Raw genomic sequence first — 12,903 nt, 5'->3', positions numbered from 1 at the left:
TAATGGGCCGTGGGGCACTGCGGGCCCCTGTGGGCCCTATCAGGAGCAACCAGCCATCCAACCAGTGAGTGCTCCTCAGCAAGCCTCATTAACCCTGTCACCCCCTCCAAACCCCCCATCAGTGAGTCACACGTGCTATGACTCAACACCCGCAGCTGAAGGTTGTGCCCTACCACCACCACCGCCACCATTCATCCCTCACCACCAACCCAGCCTCACATAATAGGGCTCAGTCTAACTTCTGTGACAAGATCTAATCTGATTCCAGCTCAAGTTCTGCAAAAACAATTATTCAATACCAACATGATGTGTTTGGGGATTATATTTCCTTCTCACTCAATGGGACAAAAATGGATTTGGATGACAAAGTCTCTATAACATCAACAGGCACAGAGGGATGACACACACTAACCATTATCTAATTCAAGCTGAGTTGGGCCAGGCATATTATGTTCATATCATAATGCAAGACTTGATATCGTCTTAGATTTTAGATATCCTTATATCGTATCCTTATTACCTGGTTTTAATGCTGCGTTACAGTAAAGTGATGTAATTATCTGAGTTTACCAGACTGTTCTAGCTGCTCTATTATTTGCCTTCACCCCCTTAGTCATTATATCCACATTACCAATGGTTATTTATCAGAAATCTCATTGTGTAAGTATTTTGTGAATGCACCAAAAGTCAACCCTACATTACTGTCACAATTTCGATATCAAGGCATTTGGTCAAAAATACCATAACATTTAATTTTCTCCCTATCGGCCAGCCCTTATACCCAGACCACATATGCCTGTAGTGTGGATGTTGCCAGAAAAAAATTAAGGAATTAGGGCTGCAACAAGTGGCTATTCTCAGTCTTGATTAATGTGCAGATTATTTCCTCAATTAGTCAATAAATTAATTGTTTGTTCCATAAAATCTGACATTGTCCAGAGAAATCAGGTCTGGACGTTGCCCCCAGTTGCCCTTTCACATATGTAGCACACAACAAAAGGGTTGCCTGTGTCAGATGTGTTCCCACCTCCTGGAAATACTTTGTTTAGTTTAGGTGAGGGTTGGCGCCCAGGTAGATCATACATGAGACAGGAAATTACATAAAAAGTATGCTATGGAGAACGCTGTGTTTTGTTTGCATAGCCAGTGTATATTTTGGTCATAACAATCAAGTTTCCTGCCGTTCCTTTACAGTAGTTTCCCAAGTTCTCGCTATCTCTCCAGTTAGACATTTTCGTCAGCTTCTTTGTGTAAATGACCCTTTACCCTTGAATGTTTGTATTCGTTTAGTTTTGCGCCAGTTGCGTGATAGAAACATCATCAACACGATTGCATGTAAGAATTCCGCGGACAATACCTGCTCTAGTTACACATGGGCTCAATCGGATATTACATTGATTTTGTACCAGGGAGCTGGCAGGTAAAGTCTGTCTAGTGTTCAGTCCAACTGATTTTGGATGTTGCGTTATCACATACAGCTCCTCTGGGTAATGTCTACAGAAGTTCAAGGTTACAGTGCAGAAACTATTGACACTGGAGAAGCTGGAAGCAGAGAGTTGATGGTCGGCTGTCAGTCAGTCTTGACCAGTTGGTGAGTGTCTGTCGTCCTAGTCTTTGCAGTGTGTACCCTGTTGGCCCCCATTGACTTTTTTGAGCTCATCGGTGAGTGAAATCACTCTTCACTTGGCAGTTTAGGTCTGTGCACAAGAATAGATACAGAAGTGAGGAAAGTAAACAAAGAGCTCAAGTCAAGGGGGTGAGATCGAAAAAGATTATTTTTCTTTAGCCATTGAGCCTTTAGCAGAAACATTTCGTGATGGTATGTGTTATTCACTGGTGCGAGGTAAATATGCTTTCACTTTGCGACAATGGATTGTGTTGTTAATGTGCTAACTGGCTAACTAGCATCATTACGGTCTTCCAGTTTCCATTTTTGAATCACGAATACAGGCTACGGCTGTCTGCTGATATGGAGAGTTATTTCCTCTCGCGCAGGCACAGAGTGTACGTGCTGGTTGGCCGTCAGCTGTAGTCTTTGTGGTGTGTTCATGTGCAACTTTTGGCTGAGACACAGCAACATGAGGCTTTTGCTGCCAGTAGTTCTTTGATGTCAGTCTGGTGTGTCTGGACCATGAAGGCAATATATCCCTTTGTCTGCCATGATATCTGGCGTATCTACGTCACTTTATACACGCATGTTTGGTGGTCAACGTGGTTGTAAACAAACCAACCAGGACTGCAAATTACAAATACTTTCACTAGTGATGAGTTGTCTGCCAATTATTTATCGTTTTCTCTTTATTGTCAGAATAATAGTGAAAAGTAATGATGATGATATTAGAAAGCTAAAGCTTAACCCAGGAATGTTCAGTTTATTAACACACAAGACAAAGAAAAGCAGCAAAACCTCAAATTGGAGAAGCTGGAACGAAAGAAATGTTTGTAAAAAGAAACTAAGGAAATTAGTTCATTATCAAAATAGTTGCAGAGTATTTTTTCTGTGGATTAACCAATCATTTAAACTCTAAAACCAACACAGTGTTGTATGTAATATCAGCCCCACCACAAAGCCTGGAGCTTATACAGGACACAGTAACATTACAAGAGTCTGTACAGCCTCACGGCCCAGTAAACTTCTTCTCATGCTGCACTACTTCACTCTGGAGAAGATCTAACCAGAGATTATTTAAATGTATTGTTCATATAGTTCACAAGCTGGGTCCTCGCAGGCAAATGGACCCGAGAAGTACATTGTATATTATATATCAGCAGCTTTGTTTGTGATATACTTACATGGCAGCTGCAAATGGAATTTAGAGTAAATTCTTAGGAACATGTGCAAACTCACATGTGTGTGAAATCATGGAAGAATATAAATATTTTGTTTTAATTTTTCATGTTTTAGGAGTCTGTGAAGTCATTGTTCCCCGGGCAGGGAAGCCCAGTTTTTTCCAGACAAAGTCTCACATTACGAGAAAGTCTGTTTTCCTTTTCCCAGCTGGTCTCAGTCCTCAGTCAGAGCCTGCCCTCTCCTCCTGTCGGCTCGGCTCCAGACCCCAAACTCAGCTCCAGTTTTCACCACCTGGTTGCTGCAAGGATCAGCCTTACATCCAGCACCTGGTGGCGGTCACAGTAGCTAACATTGTTAGCTTTACCAACAACTGCCTCAGTTTATGATCTTGACTTTTGCATTAACACCACCACCAGTATTCTGCTCTGTACACTCTCACCGGCCTCGGAGCCAAACCTTGGTCAACACCTCTGTGCTAATTTTAAACCCTGTAGTCTCCAACACAAATTTTAACATTTTCCACCACAGCTGAGCTCCAAGTTGAGTTGGCTTCCTGAATCTCGATTTCCAACCTTTTTAAGTACCAAAGCACACTTGAGAAAAGCAACAGAACACTTTTGTTGTATGCTCAAAGACAAAAATAGCCTTCCACCACTGCCAGCCAAAACTCATTTCACTGTTACTTACAGGTTGTGGTGTGATAAGATTATTGACAAGAAGTGTTTATTGTACCAGGAAAAATGTAGTGCTTTAATCCATTATTTCTTCCAAATAATTGATTAAACTTTATAAGTTCAGTTTACTCATCAGGAGGGGGTCTCATAATTAAAAACATCCATGAGTGGTAGTGGTGGGAAACAGCCATACATCTATGGACCCATACATACTAGTGCCTAAAATTCAGGATATCTCTGTCTCTGCTGCTGCCCTGGGCGGCATAGTGGTGCATTGGTTAGCATTGTTGCCTCACAGCAAGAGGGTTCCTGGTTCAATCCCAGGGTGGGGGAGCCCTTCTGTGCGGAGTTTGCATGTCCTCCCTGTGTCAGCGTGGGTTTTCTCAGGGTACTCCGGCTTCCTCTCACAGTCTAATGACATGCTAAATTAATTGGTGACTTTAAATTTTCCATAGGTGTGAATATAAACACGAATGGTCTGTGTCTTTGTGTGTCAGCCCTGTGATACTGGTGACCTGTCCAGGGTGTACCCCACCTGGATAGGCTCCAGGCCCCCCACAACCCCCAACAGGATAAGCAGTAACGGAAAATGAATGAATGAATGAATGGTTGCTTAAAAAAATGCAAAACAGACACACACAAAGAAACACAGAAAGCTTATTTCTCTCTATTTTGGTTCAAAGATTTGTTGTAATCCGTGTTAATGAGTCAACATAATCCTCCATCCACCTGAGGTGGGGCATGTACAGATGCAGATTTAACAGCTTCACTACTACCCATGTGTGCCAAGGGATGGTCACAATAGGAGGCAACTCTCAAATGTTTTTTCACACAACACAATGTGACAGATGTTACAAGTTTTGAGGGGGCGAGCTGTTGGCATGCTGACTGCAGGAATGTCCACCAGAGCTGTTGCCTCTGAAATTAATCTTCATTCACTACCATGAGACGTCTCCAATGTCGTTTCCTGAGAATTTGGCAGTACATCCAACCAGCCTCACAACCACAGACCATGTATAAGCGCACAAGCTCAGGACCTCCACATGCAGCATTTCCAACTGCAAGATTGTTTAAGAGCAGCCATGGAGATCAGCTTCCCTGAGCTTCCTGGTTTCTGAGGTTTGTGCAGAAAATCTTCGAATGTGCAAAGCAATTACTGCTTCAGCTATACAGGTGGCTGGTCTCAGATGATCCAGCAGGTGAAGATGCTGGATGTAGACGTCCTGAGCTGGTATGGTTACATGTGGTCTGTGGTTGTGTGGCCGGTTGAATGTACTGCAGAATTCACAGAAATAACATTGGAGATGTCTTAATGTGTGGAAAGGAACATTAAGTTCATGGGTAACAGCTCTGATGGGCATTTCTGCAGTCAGCATGCTAATGGCACGCTCCCTCAGGACTCGGGACATTTGCGGCATTGTGTTGTGTGGTCAAACTGCACATTTTAGAGTGGCCTTAAATTGTGAGCATCCCAAAGAACACCTGTTTAGTAGTGATGCTGTTGAATCAGCGTCTTGATGTGCCACACCTGTCAGGTGGAAGGGTTATCTTGGAAAAAGAGAAGTGCTCACTAACAAAAAACAGTGTGCAAAGACAATGTTTTAGATGTTAAACTTAATCTCAATAAAAAATGGGAGCGAACACAGAAGTGTTGCTTTATATTTTTGTTTAGTGTAGTATCATCTCAGCCCTGATCTCATCATGTATTAAGGACACTCAAGAAATAAACAGTAGCAAACGCAAAACAAAAAAATCCGATTGTCATTTAGTCACCATCTGTTAAATTAAAGGGAGAACATCAGTCATATGTATTAAGGATTTAGTTGTGAAGTCTTCAAACTGTTAATGTAGTCGGAGTTAGCGAAACCACAAATAGACTTCAAATAAAACTGCGAACAAACTGTGCGAGAATTTTGAAGATTGCCTCCAGCGAACATCCCTCCAACCGCAGCCCTCGATTCTCCGCCAGGCTTCTCCCACCTTTCCTGTCCCAGTGAACGAGCTCCATCCTTAGGCCCAAACCTGGACTTCCACACCGCCGGCTCACCTCCAGCGCCAGCCCTGCTCTGCTATTTTTAGCGACTCTGCGCCTGTGCCGGCGTGGCCCCACTGTTTGCCTAGTGTGTGGTGTTGTGACAAGGGCCCGCATGGGAGCTGTAATGATACAGTGTCTCCGTCTCCCTCCCGGTGCTCAGATAGAGATTGTTTAAACAGTATCCTGAGCCGGGGACGGGTCCCATGACAACTCCATAAATATTTACCAGCAGCAGCCACGCCGCTTCGCTTGAGGAGCGCTCGTCTGCAGGCTACCTCTGCAATGTTTTTCTTTTGCCCTTTTTTTCCATTGTTGTCTCTCGCAACTGTAGTATGTGTTGTTTTGATGATTTCCTTTGGATGTTGATGTCTTTTTTTGTTTTTACTAGCGCTGCTTTTTTTTTTTTACACATCATAAAATGACAGGAATGCCAGGATGTCCTGTGTGTTAGCACTACATTATATGTACACATGTTGCACGCTGTGGTAAACACATTAAAAGACAGTGAAATTCATGTCAGCCCAGTTCAGCAATGGGAAACATAACAGAGGAGCAAAAATAACCTCACTCAGGGTTTCCAAATTTAAGGCTTTTGAAGATTTTTCAAGACCTGCATTTCCTTAAAAAAGGCCTTAGATGGTATTAAAACCTGGAATTTGATTTACAGAAGTCTCAGATATCATCTCTTGCCTGCAGTAAGCAGTAATGTTTGTTATTAAATGTTTTTGTATCTGATCGCAGGCTGCCAGGAGACGTTAAAGCACAGTTAGTTTAATTGTAGACGGTATTGTCTGTACTGGCTTTCCATCTTGCTTCATCATTTATACTCGTAAAACAGGTGATAAATTACATTCCATGTGGTATTGTCATAGATTATTGCACAGCTTTGTTGAATACACAATTCTGATCAGTTAAGGCATTCAATGGTCTGTTATTTCTAAAGAGCAGACCATTGCTATGATTAAGAGGCTGTTTTTATGGACGCAGTTCTGATTATAGAGACACAGCGCAGTGTGTCATACACCCACCTAAAGGGGAAAACTATCAGCGCCACAGTTTGCAACCAAGGACTGAAACACTGACAAAATAAGTCTGTAGCTAGCTATAAACATTAGATATCAGCATGTCAAAGGATTATTACAGCACCTTATGTCAACCACAGGAAAAGTTACACTGACAAACTCATATCGACGGTCCATGTCACTGTCCCTTCTCCTTACCTTGCTTATGTTGGAGAGATGATACCACTGAATGGCCAGTAGTGACACTTTGATATTTACAACTGTTTGATCAAATCACCAGGTAAGATCATCCCTTAACCTGACAAAGATCAAATCCAGGCATCACATAGCTGAGTTAGCTTCAACCTCTACAGTTACATGCAGGAAGACCTCAATGTTTGCTACTTATAAACACCCTAACCCCCTTTTGTGACGGAGCCAAGCCGTCTTTGAGAATTGTGTGTTATTATCAATCCTCCAAATTAACTTTATTCCTCTAACCTCTGAACCGGCATGAAAGCTAAGCGATGTACTGCTGTGAACGGCACGTTAGTTTGGATCCGAAAGTGACACAATAACACAGACTAACCGATCACAGCTGCCGTGCAGCAACTCTGTTTTGCAAGTTGAAATTGTAGTTTTTGTCAAAGGAGTTTGGTGACTTTGAAGAGAGATAATGGCTTCAGTTCCCCGTCAGAAAGGGATGTCTGACGGCAAGGTAGCAGCGAATATCTTTATGTAACATTTTGTCATATGGATCACTGTAAATTTATTATATGACATCTATTGAACGTCTGTCCGTCCTGGAAGATGGATCCCTCCTCAGTTGCTCTTCATGAGGTTTCCACAATTTTTTTTTTCCTCGTTAAAGGTTTTTTTTGGGGAGAGTTTTTCCTTATCTCCTGTGAGGGTCCAAAGGACAGAGTGATGTCGTATGCTGTAAAGCCCTGTGAGGCAAATTGTGATTTTTGATATTGGGCTTTAATTGAATTGAAAATATTACACTGACTATGAATAAGTACCACATAAAATCTATGTCTATTTCTGATATTAAGCTACTTCAAATATGACTTACCAGAAAGCTTAATGATTTTTTATCTGTAATTCTCAGTTTAATTTTTATCCAAGTAGACAATAACTGTTATCTACCAATGTATCAGACGTCAAGAGGACAGTATTCATTGAGATACCGAGCTTTTTAACTGACTCTGTGTCCTTATCTTAATACGAAAAGAAACTTAAAAGTGGGTTAATGACAAATAGATGTGGTACTGTATAAATCATCACTGGTTTATTTGATGTTCTGTTTATTTGTGTGGTAGATTGTGTGGAAGATATGTGACTTTATTGACATTTTACTTTGCATCATGTTGTATTTTTAAATCTGTGCATGTTTTAATCTTCCCTTTAGGTGAGGCACCATGAAAAAGCCCTTTCTGGGTTTCTACCTCACCTGCACATTTAAACTGTTTTCATTATTTTTTACTTTTCTCTGTTCTTTTTATCTAAATGTTCAAATAAACTTCAACTAACCCTTTTAGTTATTATTATCAGTGCTCTGAAACATTTCACTTGAACCCGCCCTTTGAGTACAGTACTCTGGCAAATATAATTAGTTACATTCCACCACTGTTGTAAAGTAAGAATTAACTAATATCTGCACAATTTAAAGTGTCTTTCTCACCTCTTCTCTGACAGATGACGGCAAGATCTTCCACGGCAGCGGGGTCGGAGACGCTTTCGGTCCTCGCTGCTTCAAAGGTGACATCATGGGCTGCGGCATCATGTTTCCACGAGACTACATCCTGGACGGAGAAGGTGAGGGCACAGGGTTCAGGTGCTGCAATTACTCCATCACTCATTAAAGTGGTTGGTGTGTCTGTGGGAGGGTGCACTCTTAAACCCGCTTATCGTGGTTTAGCGTAAGGCAACATTCGGTCTTAACTGAGTTTATTGTGTTGCATGTGGGAAAGAAATTGGATGCAAACCAAAATCCCCCGCACTGAAAACAGAGCAGTCACTTCAACGGGAAATTCTCACCCCCCCACTTTCCATGATGGACAAATATAGGCTTTCCTGCTCTCAGGTGGTTTCAGTAAATCCGTTTCAAATTACCAAACCTGTGATAACAATACAAAGACATCAACTAGTGTAATCTAACCTCATTTTAGGGCCCACTAACAAAACAAAGCATCTCAGGTTGTGGCATTAATTAACATGTTTTGCTGTCTTACTTCTCGACTTGTGTTTCCTGGCCTGGTATCAACTATTCATCCTCTCTGCACATGAAAGCCTTCAGTGAATCACACTGTGCTGCGGTTTGTCCTCAGGTGACGTGGACGACTGGGAACGGCTGGAGGTCCGTCCAGGTCACGCAGGCGTCCAGAATGTCCTGTACCTCAACGACGAAGAGGAGGAAGAGGAAGATGGGGAGGAGGTAGAGCAGGGGCAGGAGGGCAGGAAGGTCACGGTGAGGAAAACACAACACAGCTGTGTTAACCATTGCTGCATATACAATAGCTATGCATGTTATAGATTAATTTTATGACTTAAACAATAATACAAACCTGCAGTGACTTGCGTTTGGTGTGGCCACTAGAGGGCAGCGAACAAGCTGTAAACCAGGGGCTGGCAACTTTTTTGATATGAAGCACCATTTTTGGTGTGCCATATCATGATGGTGTTAATCCTTCGTTCCTAAAAATGCTCCAGAACAACATGTGCTATGTCCTCACCTTTTCTTGTTTGAGGCAGTGGCAGAGCTCCTCCCTGACAGTCAAATCACAGTTTCTTACTCTGACTGCAAAACATGGTTTTTCATTTTACATCCACATTCTCATCAAGTGCATTGCCGAAGTTGCAAACTTTACGTGTGTGTGTTTGTGTGTTTGTCCCCTTTCATTATTCTGTGTCCCCTCTTCTAAAGTTGGAAGTTTTTGCTGGTCCCTGAATGCAGCACGAAACTTTTGATGAGCTCTTTTTTCTCGCCAGCAGTGGACTTTGAGTCACAGGGTGGATAATTGATCTGTCAATCCAATCAGATCAGATCAGAGTTGGTCAGATCAGATTGATGGATGAGAGGAGCAGCTGTTTGTGAGTGAACACAATGAACGGTTACATTTCACTTTCACTTTGTCTGGCGTTCTGCTGTGCCGTCTTCACCCAGAGTACACATACAATGAATAACCAAACAGTAGGCTGTTCTTAAGGCGGCACGGTGGTGCAGTGGTTAGCACTGTCGCCTCACAGCAAGAGGGTTCCTGGTTTGAACCCAGGGTGGGGGGTTCGAAGCAATCCAGATGAACCTGTGTGGAGTTTTTATGTTCTCCCCGTGTCAGTTTGGGTTTCCTCCAGGTGCTCCAGCTTCCTCCCACAGTCCAAAGACATGCAGGTTAATTGGTGACTCTAAATTGTCTGTAGGTGTGAATGTGAGTGTGAATGGTTGTCTGTCTCTATGTGTCAGCCCTGTGATAGTCTGGTGACCTGTCCAGGGTTTACCCCACCTCTTGCCCAGTGTCAGGGATAGGTTCCAGAAACCCTGCGACCCCTAACAGGATAAGCGATAGGTTCCAGAAACCCTGCGACCCCTAACAGGATAAGCGGTTATGGAAAGTGAATGAATGAATAGGCATTATATATTCAAACAGCGCTCCTCATGAACGGTCCAGCTCCACAAATATAAAACCAATACATGGTGGCAGATGCTGTTACCGTGACAGGCCACCACAAATGAATAAGTATGGCAAACTCTACACTTTATTATTTAAAAAAAACTCTCTTGCATACCTATTGCTAGTGTGCTATTACTTACACGGTGTGCCAATGGTGGCACACATGCCCAAGGTTGCCGAATCATAGACATGTAAATGTTGCATTGACTGTGTCAGCCCCTTGCAACGATACGTCTGCAACGCCACCATATTGGAGAGTGCAAGACAAGCCTGTGCGCAAATAACAGTAAACAGCTGAGCTGTGTTTTTTTTTTTCTTAAAGATATATATATATATATATATTTTTTGGCATTTTTAAGCCTTTAATCGACAGGACAGACAAGTGTGAAAGGGGGAGAGAGAGGGAGTGACATGCAGCAAAGGGCCACAGGCTGGAGTCGAACCCGGGCCGCTGCAGCAACAGCCTTGTACATGGGGCGCCTGCTCTACCACTAAGTCACCGACGCCCCACTGTGTTTTTTTTTTCTGGATAAAAATCACTATATTGTTTATATTTCTCAACTAATTGCAATGAGTCGTTTTTATATTTAAAGGTTTCTGATCTTTATTTGTAAAAACTCATGTCTGTCAAGCATGGATTCGGCTTATTTTCATTATTACTAGGGGAAACGTCCCTATATAATATATTTTAATGTGAAAGTAACGTTAGACAACCTATCATCTTGCTAGTTAACGCTTTATACTCATCAAATCCTTGATTATAACAGAATATTGTAACTTTCACCATTACTGATTTTAGAAAGGCCACTGCAAGATAGCTTGTTCTTTGTTTGGATTATCAAAGGGCCAGTGGATCATATATGTTTGTTTCTGAATATTAGTGATCAGCCAAAGCTAACGTAGCTAGCGCACTAATGTTAGCAAGCCTTTCACTTTCCTTTAATTTTGCCTGGATGGAGAGGAACCACTATAAACGCATGTTAAATAACATAAACAAAGAGCAGGTTTTCTTGCCTTGGTCTTTTTAAAATGAGCAGTGGTGAAGGTTATTCTCTTATGATCAGTGGGATAATAAGAGGACAGCGTTAACTAACTAGCATGCTTGCAAGTTAATAGGTTGTCTACTTCCACACTATATTATATAGGGATGTCTCCTCAAGTATTAACCAAGGACAATAAGCCAAATCCATGCTTGACAGACATGAGAATTTAAAATTCCCTAAGACAAGGAATTGTTTTATACCATGTAAGTAATTCAGTTCATGTAAGTGGAACACACACTCCTCTATTGAGCATCCAGCAGCAGTTAGAGCCTAAATATTGAGATTCTGTTTAACTAACTACTGCACATACATCATAAACCCTTGAATATAAAAACAACTTATTGGAATTGGTTGACAAATATAAACTTTATAGTGCTTTTCATTCAGAAACACAGCAGCTCCCCTGTTACTTGACTTTGGTTACAGGCATATCTTGCACTCTCCAATATGGTGTCGCCTTTGACGCACAATCCAACAGCCAATGAGGTATATACGTTTCTATATCTATGCTGTAAACACTGACATGTCATCACCTTTTAATTTTTGTGTGGTGAACGTGTTGGCAAACAGATGCTGATTTACACATCCAGCAGAGACAGAGACAGAGCAGCATTATCATCAATTTAGAGTCATGTTTGTGGCCACCTGATGAATGTGACAGTTATTTTCTCTCACTGTAGCTCCACCAGCTCCTGAGGGAAATATCTGTCTCTTTAGCTGCTAGATGCGACATCGTGTTCACAAGCTGGTCTCTCTGTGTCTCTGTTATCTGGTGCTGAGATAAGTCGTGTTGAGTGAGGTTTTTAGAACGTCTGTACTGTGACTGAAAATGACACAGTAGAAAGTCTCAGCAAACCTCGAACTCACAGCCAGTATGTTCAGTGAGATAACACTGTGATAGTTTTCAGCTAATAGTGGTGAGTCAGCAGTAAACATGCTAACAGATTAGCTCACCAGCAGGTGATAGCTGGGTCATGATGGGTTAATGAGAGCAGTGAGAATGAAACAAGCTTTAACGTTGTTTAAACCAAAGCAGCGAGCTCGAAGACACTGAAGTGTTGGTGATATTTGTCTCCCTTCACATTACACACAGTCATTTAATCCATTTCAAATATAAAGATATTGATTAAGCAGATGTTTACTGAGTTTAATCAGGTAAACCAGTTCATCAGTGTCGCTCATTTATGTATTTTTAATAGATTTTTGACAACAATGGCGCTTTTAACACAGAGAAATGAGATATATCAGGCTTTGAATTCACAGTTTACACTTGGATCAATTCACTGCAGTTTTTTTTAAGTGTTTTGGTCACAATTACACAAATCATTTTTTCCAGTCACTGTCCTACAAATATTTTAATACACCGGAGGTTAGAAATACTGTGCATACATATGGAGATATACATACTGTAAACAAAGGGAGACATACAGAAATGCTTCACAGTGGGGCTGCAGCTGATTAATCTACTGATTATTTTGTCATTCAGTCTTTTAAATCAAGTGCAGCAGCCAGCACTGATAATAATAATAACAATAACCAGTCCATACCCATTGGTAGCTTTGTCACCTTCTGCCTATGCCAGTCCTCAATGCCTATGTGCAGTTTCACATAGATTGACCACGTCAGTGAGTAGAAAAACGTGGGACAGACAGAATGACTGACTGACAGAATGACACACTGACAGTTTC

At 41.8% G+C, this 12,903-nt stretch overlaps 1 protein-coding gene across 1 annotated transcript in view; it reads left to right on the top strand.

Moving 5' to 3' along the window:
* Window positions 1–12,903, top strand: part of spryd3 (SPRY domain containing 3) — a 77,658-nt gene that overhangs the window by 58,153 nt on the left and 6,602 nt on the right. Inside the window, exons 9-10 of the mRNA XM_050064478.1 lie at window positions 8,200–8,319; window positions 8,832–8,971. Coding sequence (XP_049920435.1) covers window positions 8,200–8,319; window positions 8,832–8,971 — 260 coding nt within the window. The remainder of the gene's footprint in view (window positions 1–8,199; window positions 8,320–8,831; window positions 8,972–12,903) is intronic.

Source organism: Epinephelus moara, chromosome 16 (genome assembly GCF_006386435.1).
Source record: "Epinephelus moara isolate mb chromosome 16, YSFRI_EMoa_1.0, whole genome shotgun sequence".
Classification (NCBI taxonomy): Eukaryota; Metazoa; Chordata; class Actinopteri; order Perciformes; family Serranidae; genus Epinephelus; species Epinephelus moara.
Note: the sequence above shows the minus strand (reverse complement) of the source record. Positions and strands in the feature narration are given on the sequence as shown.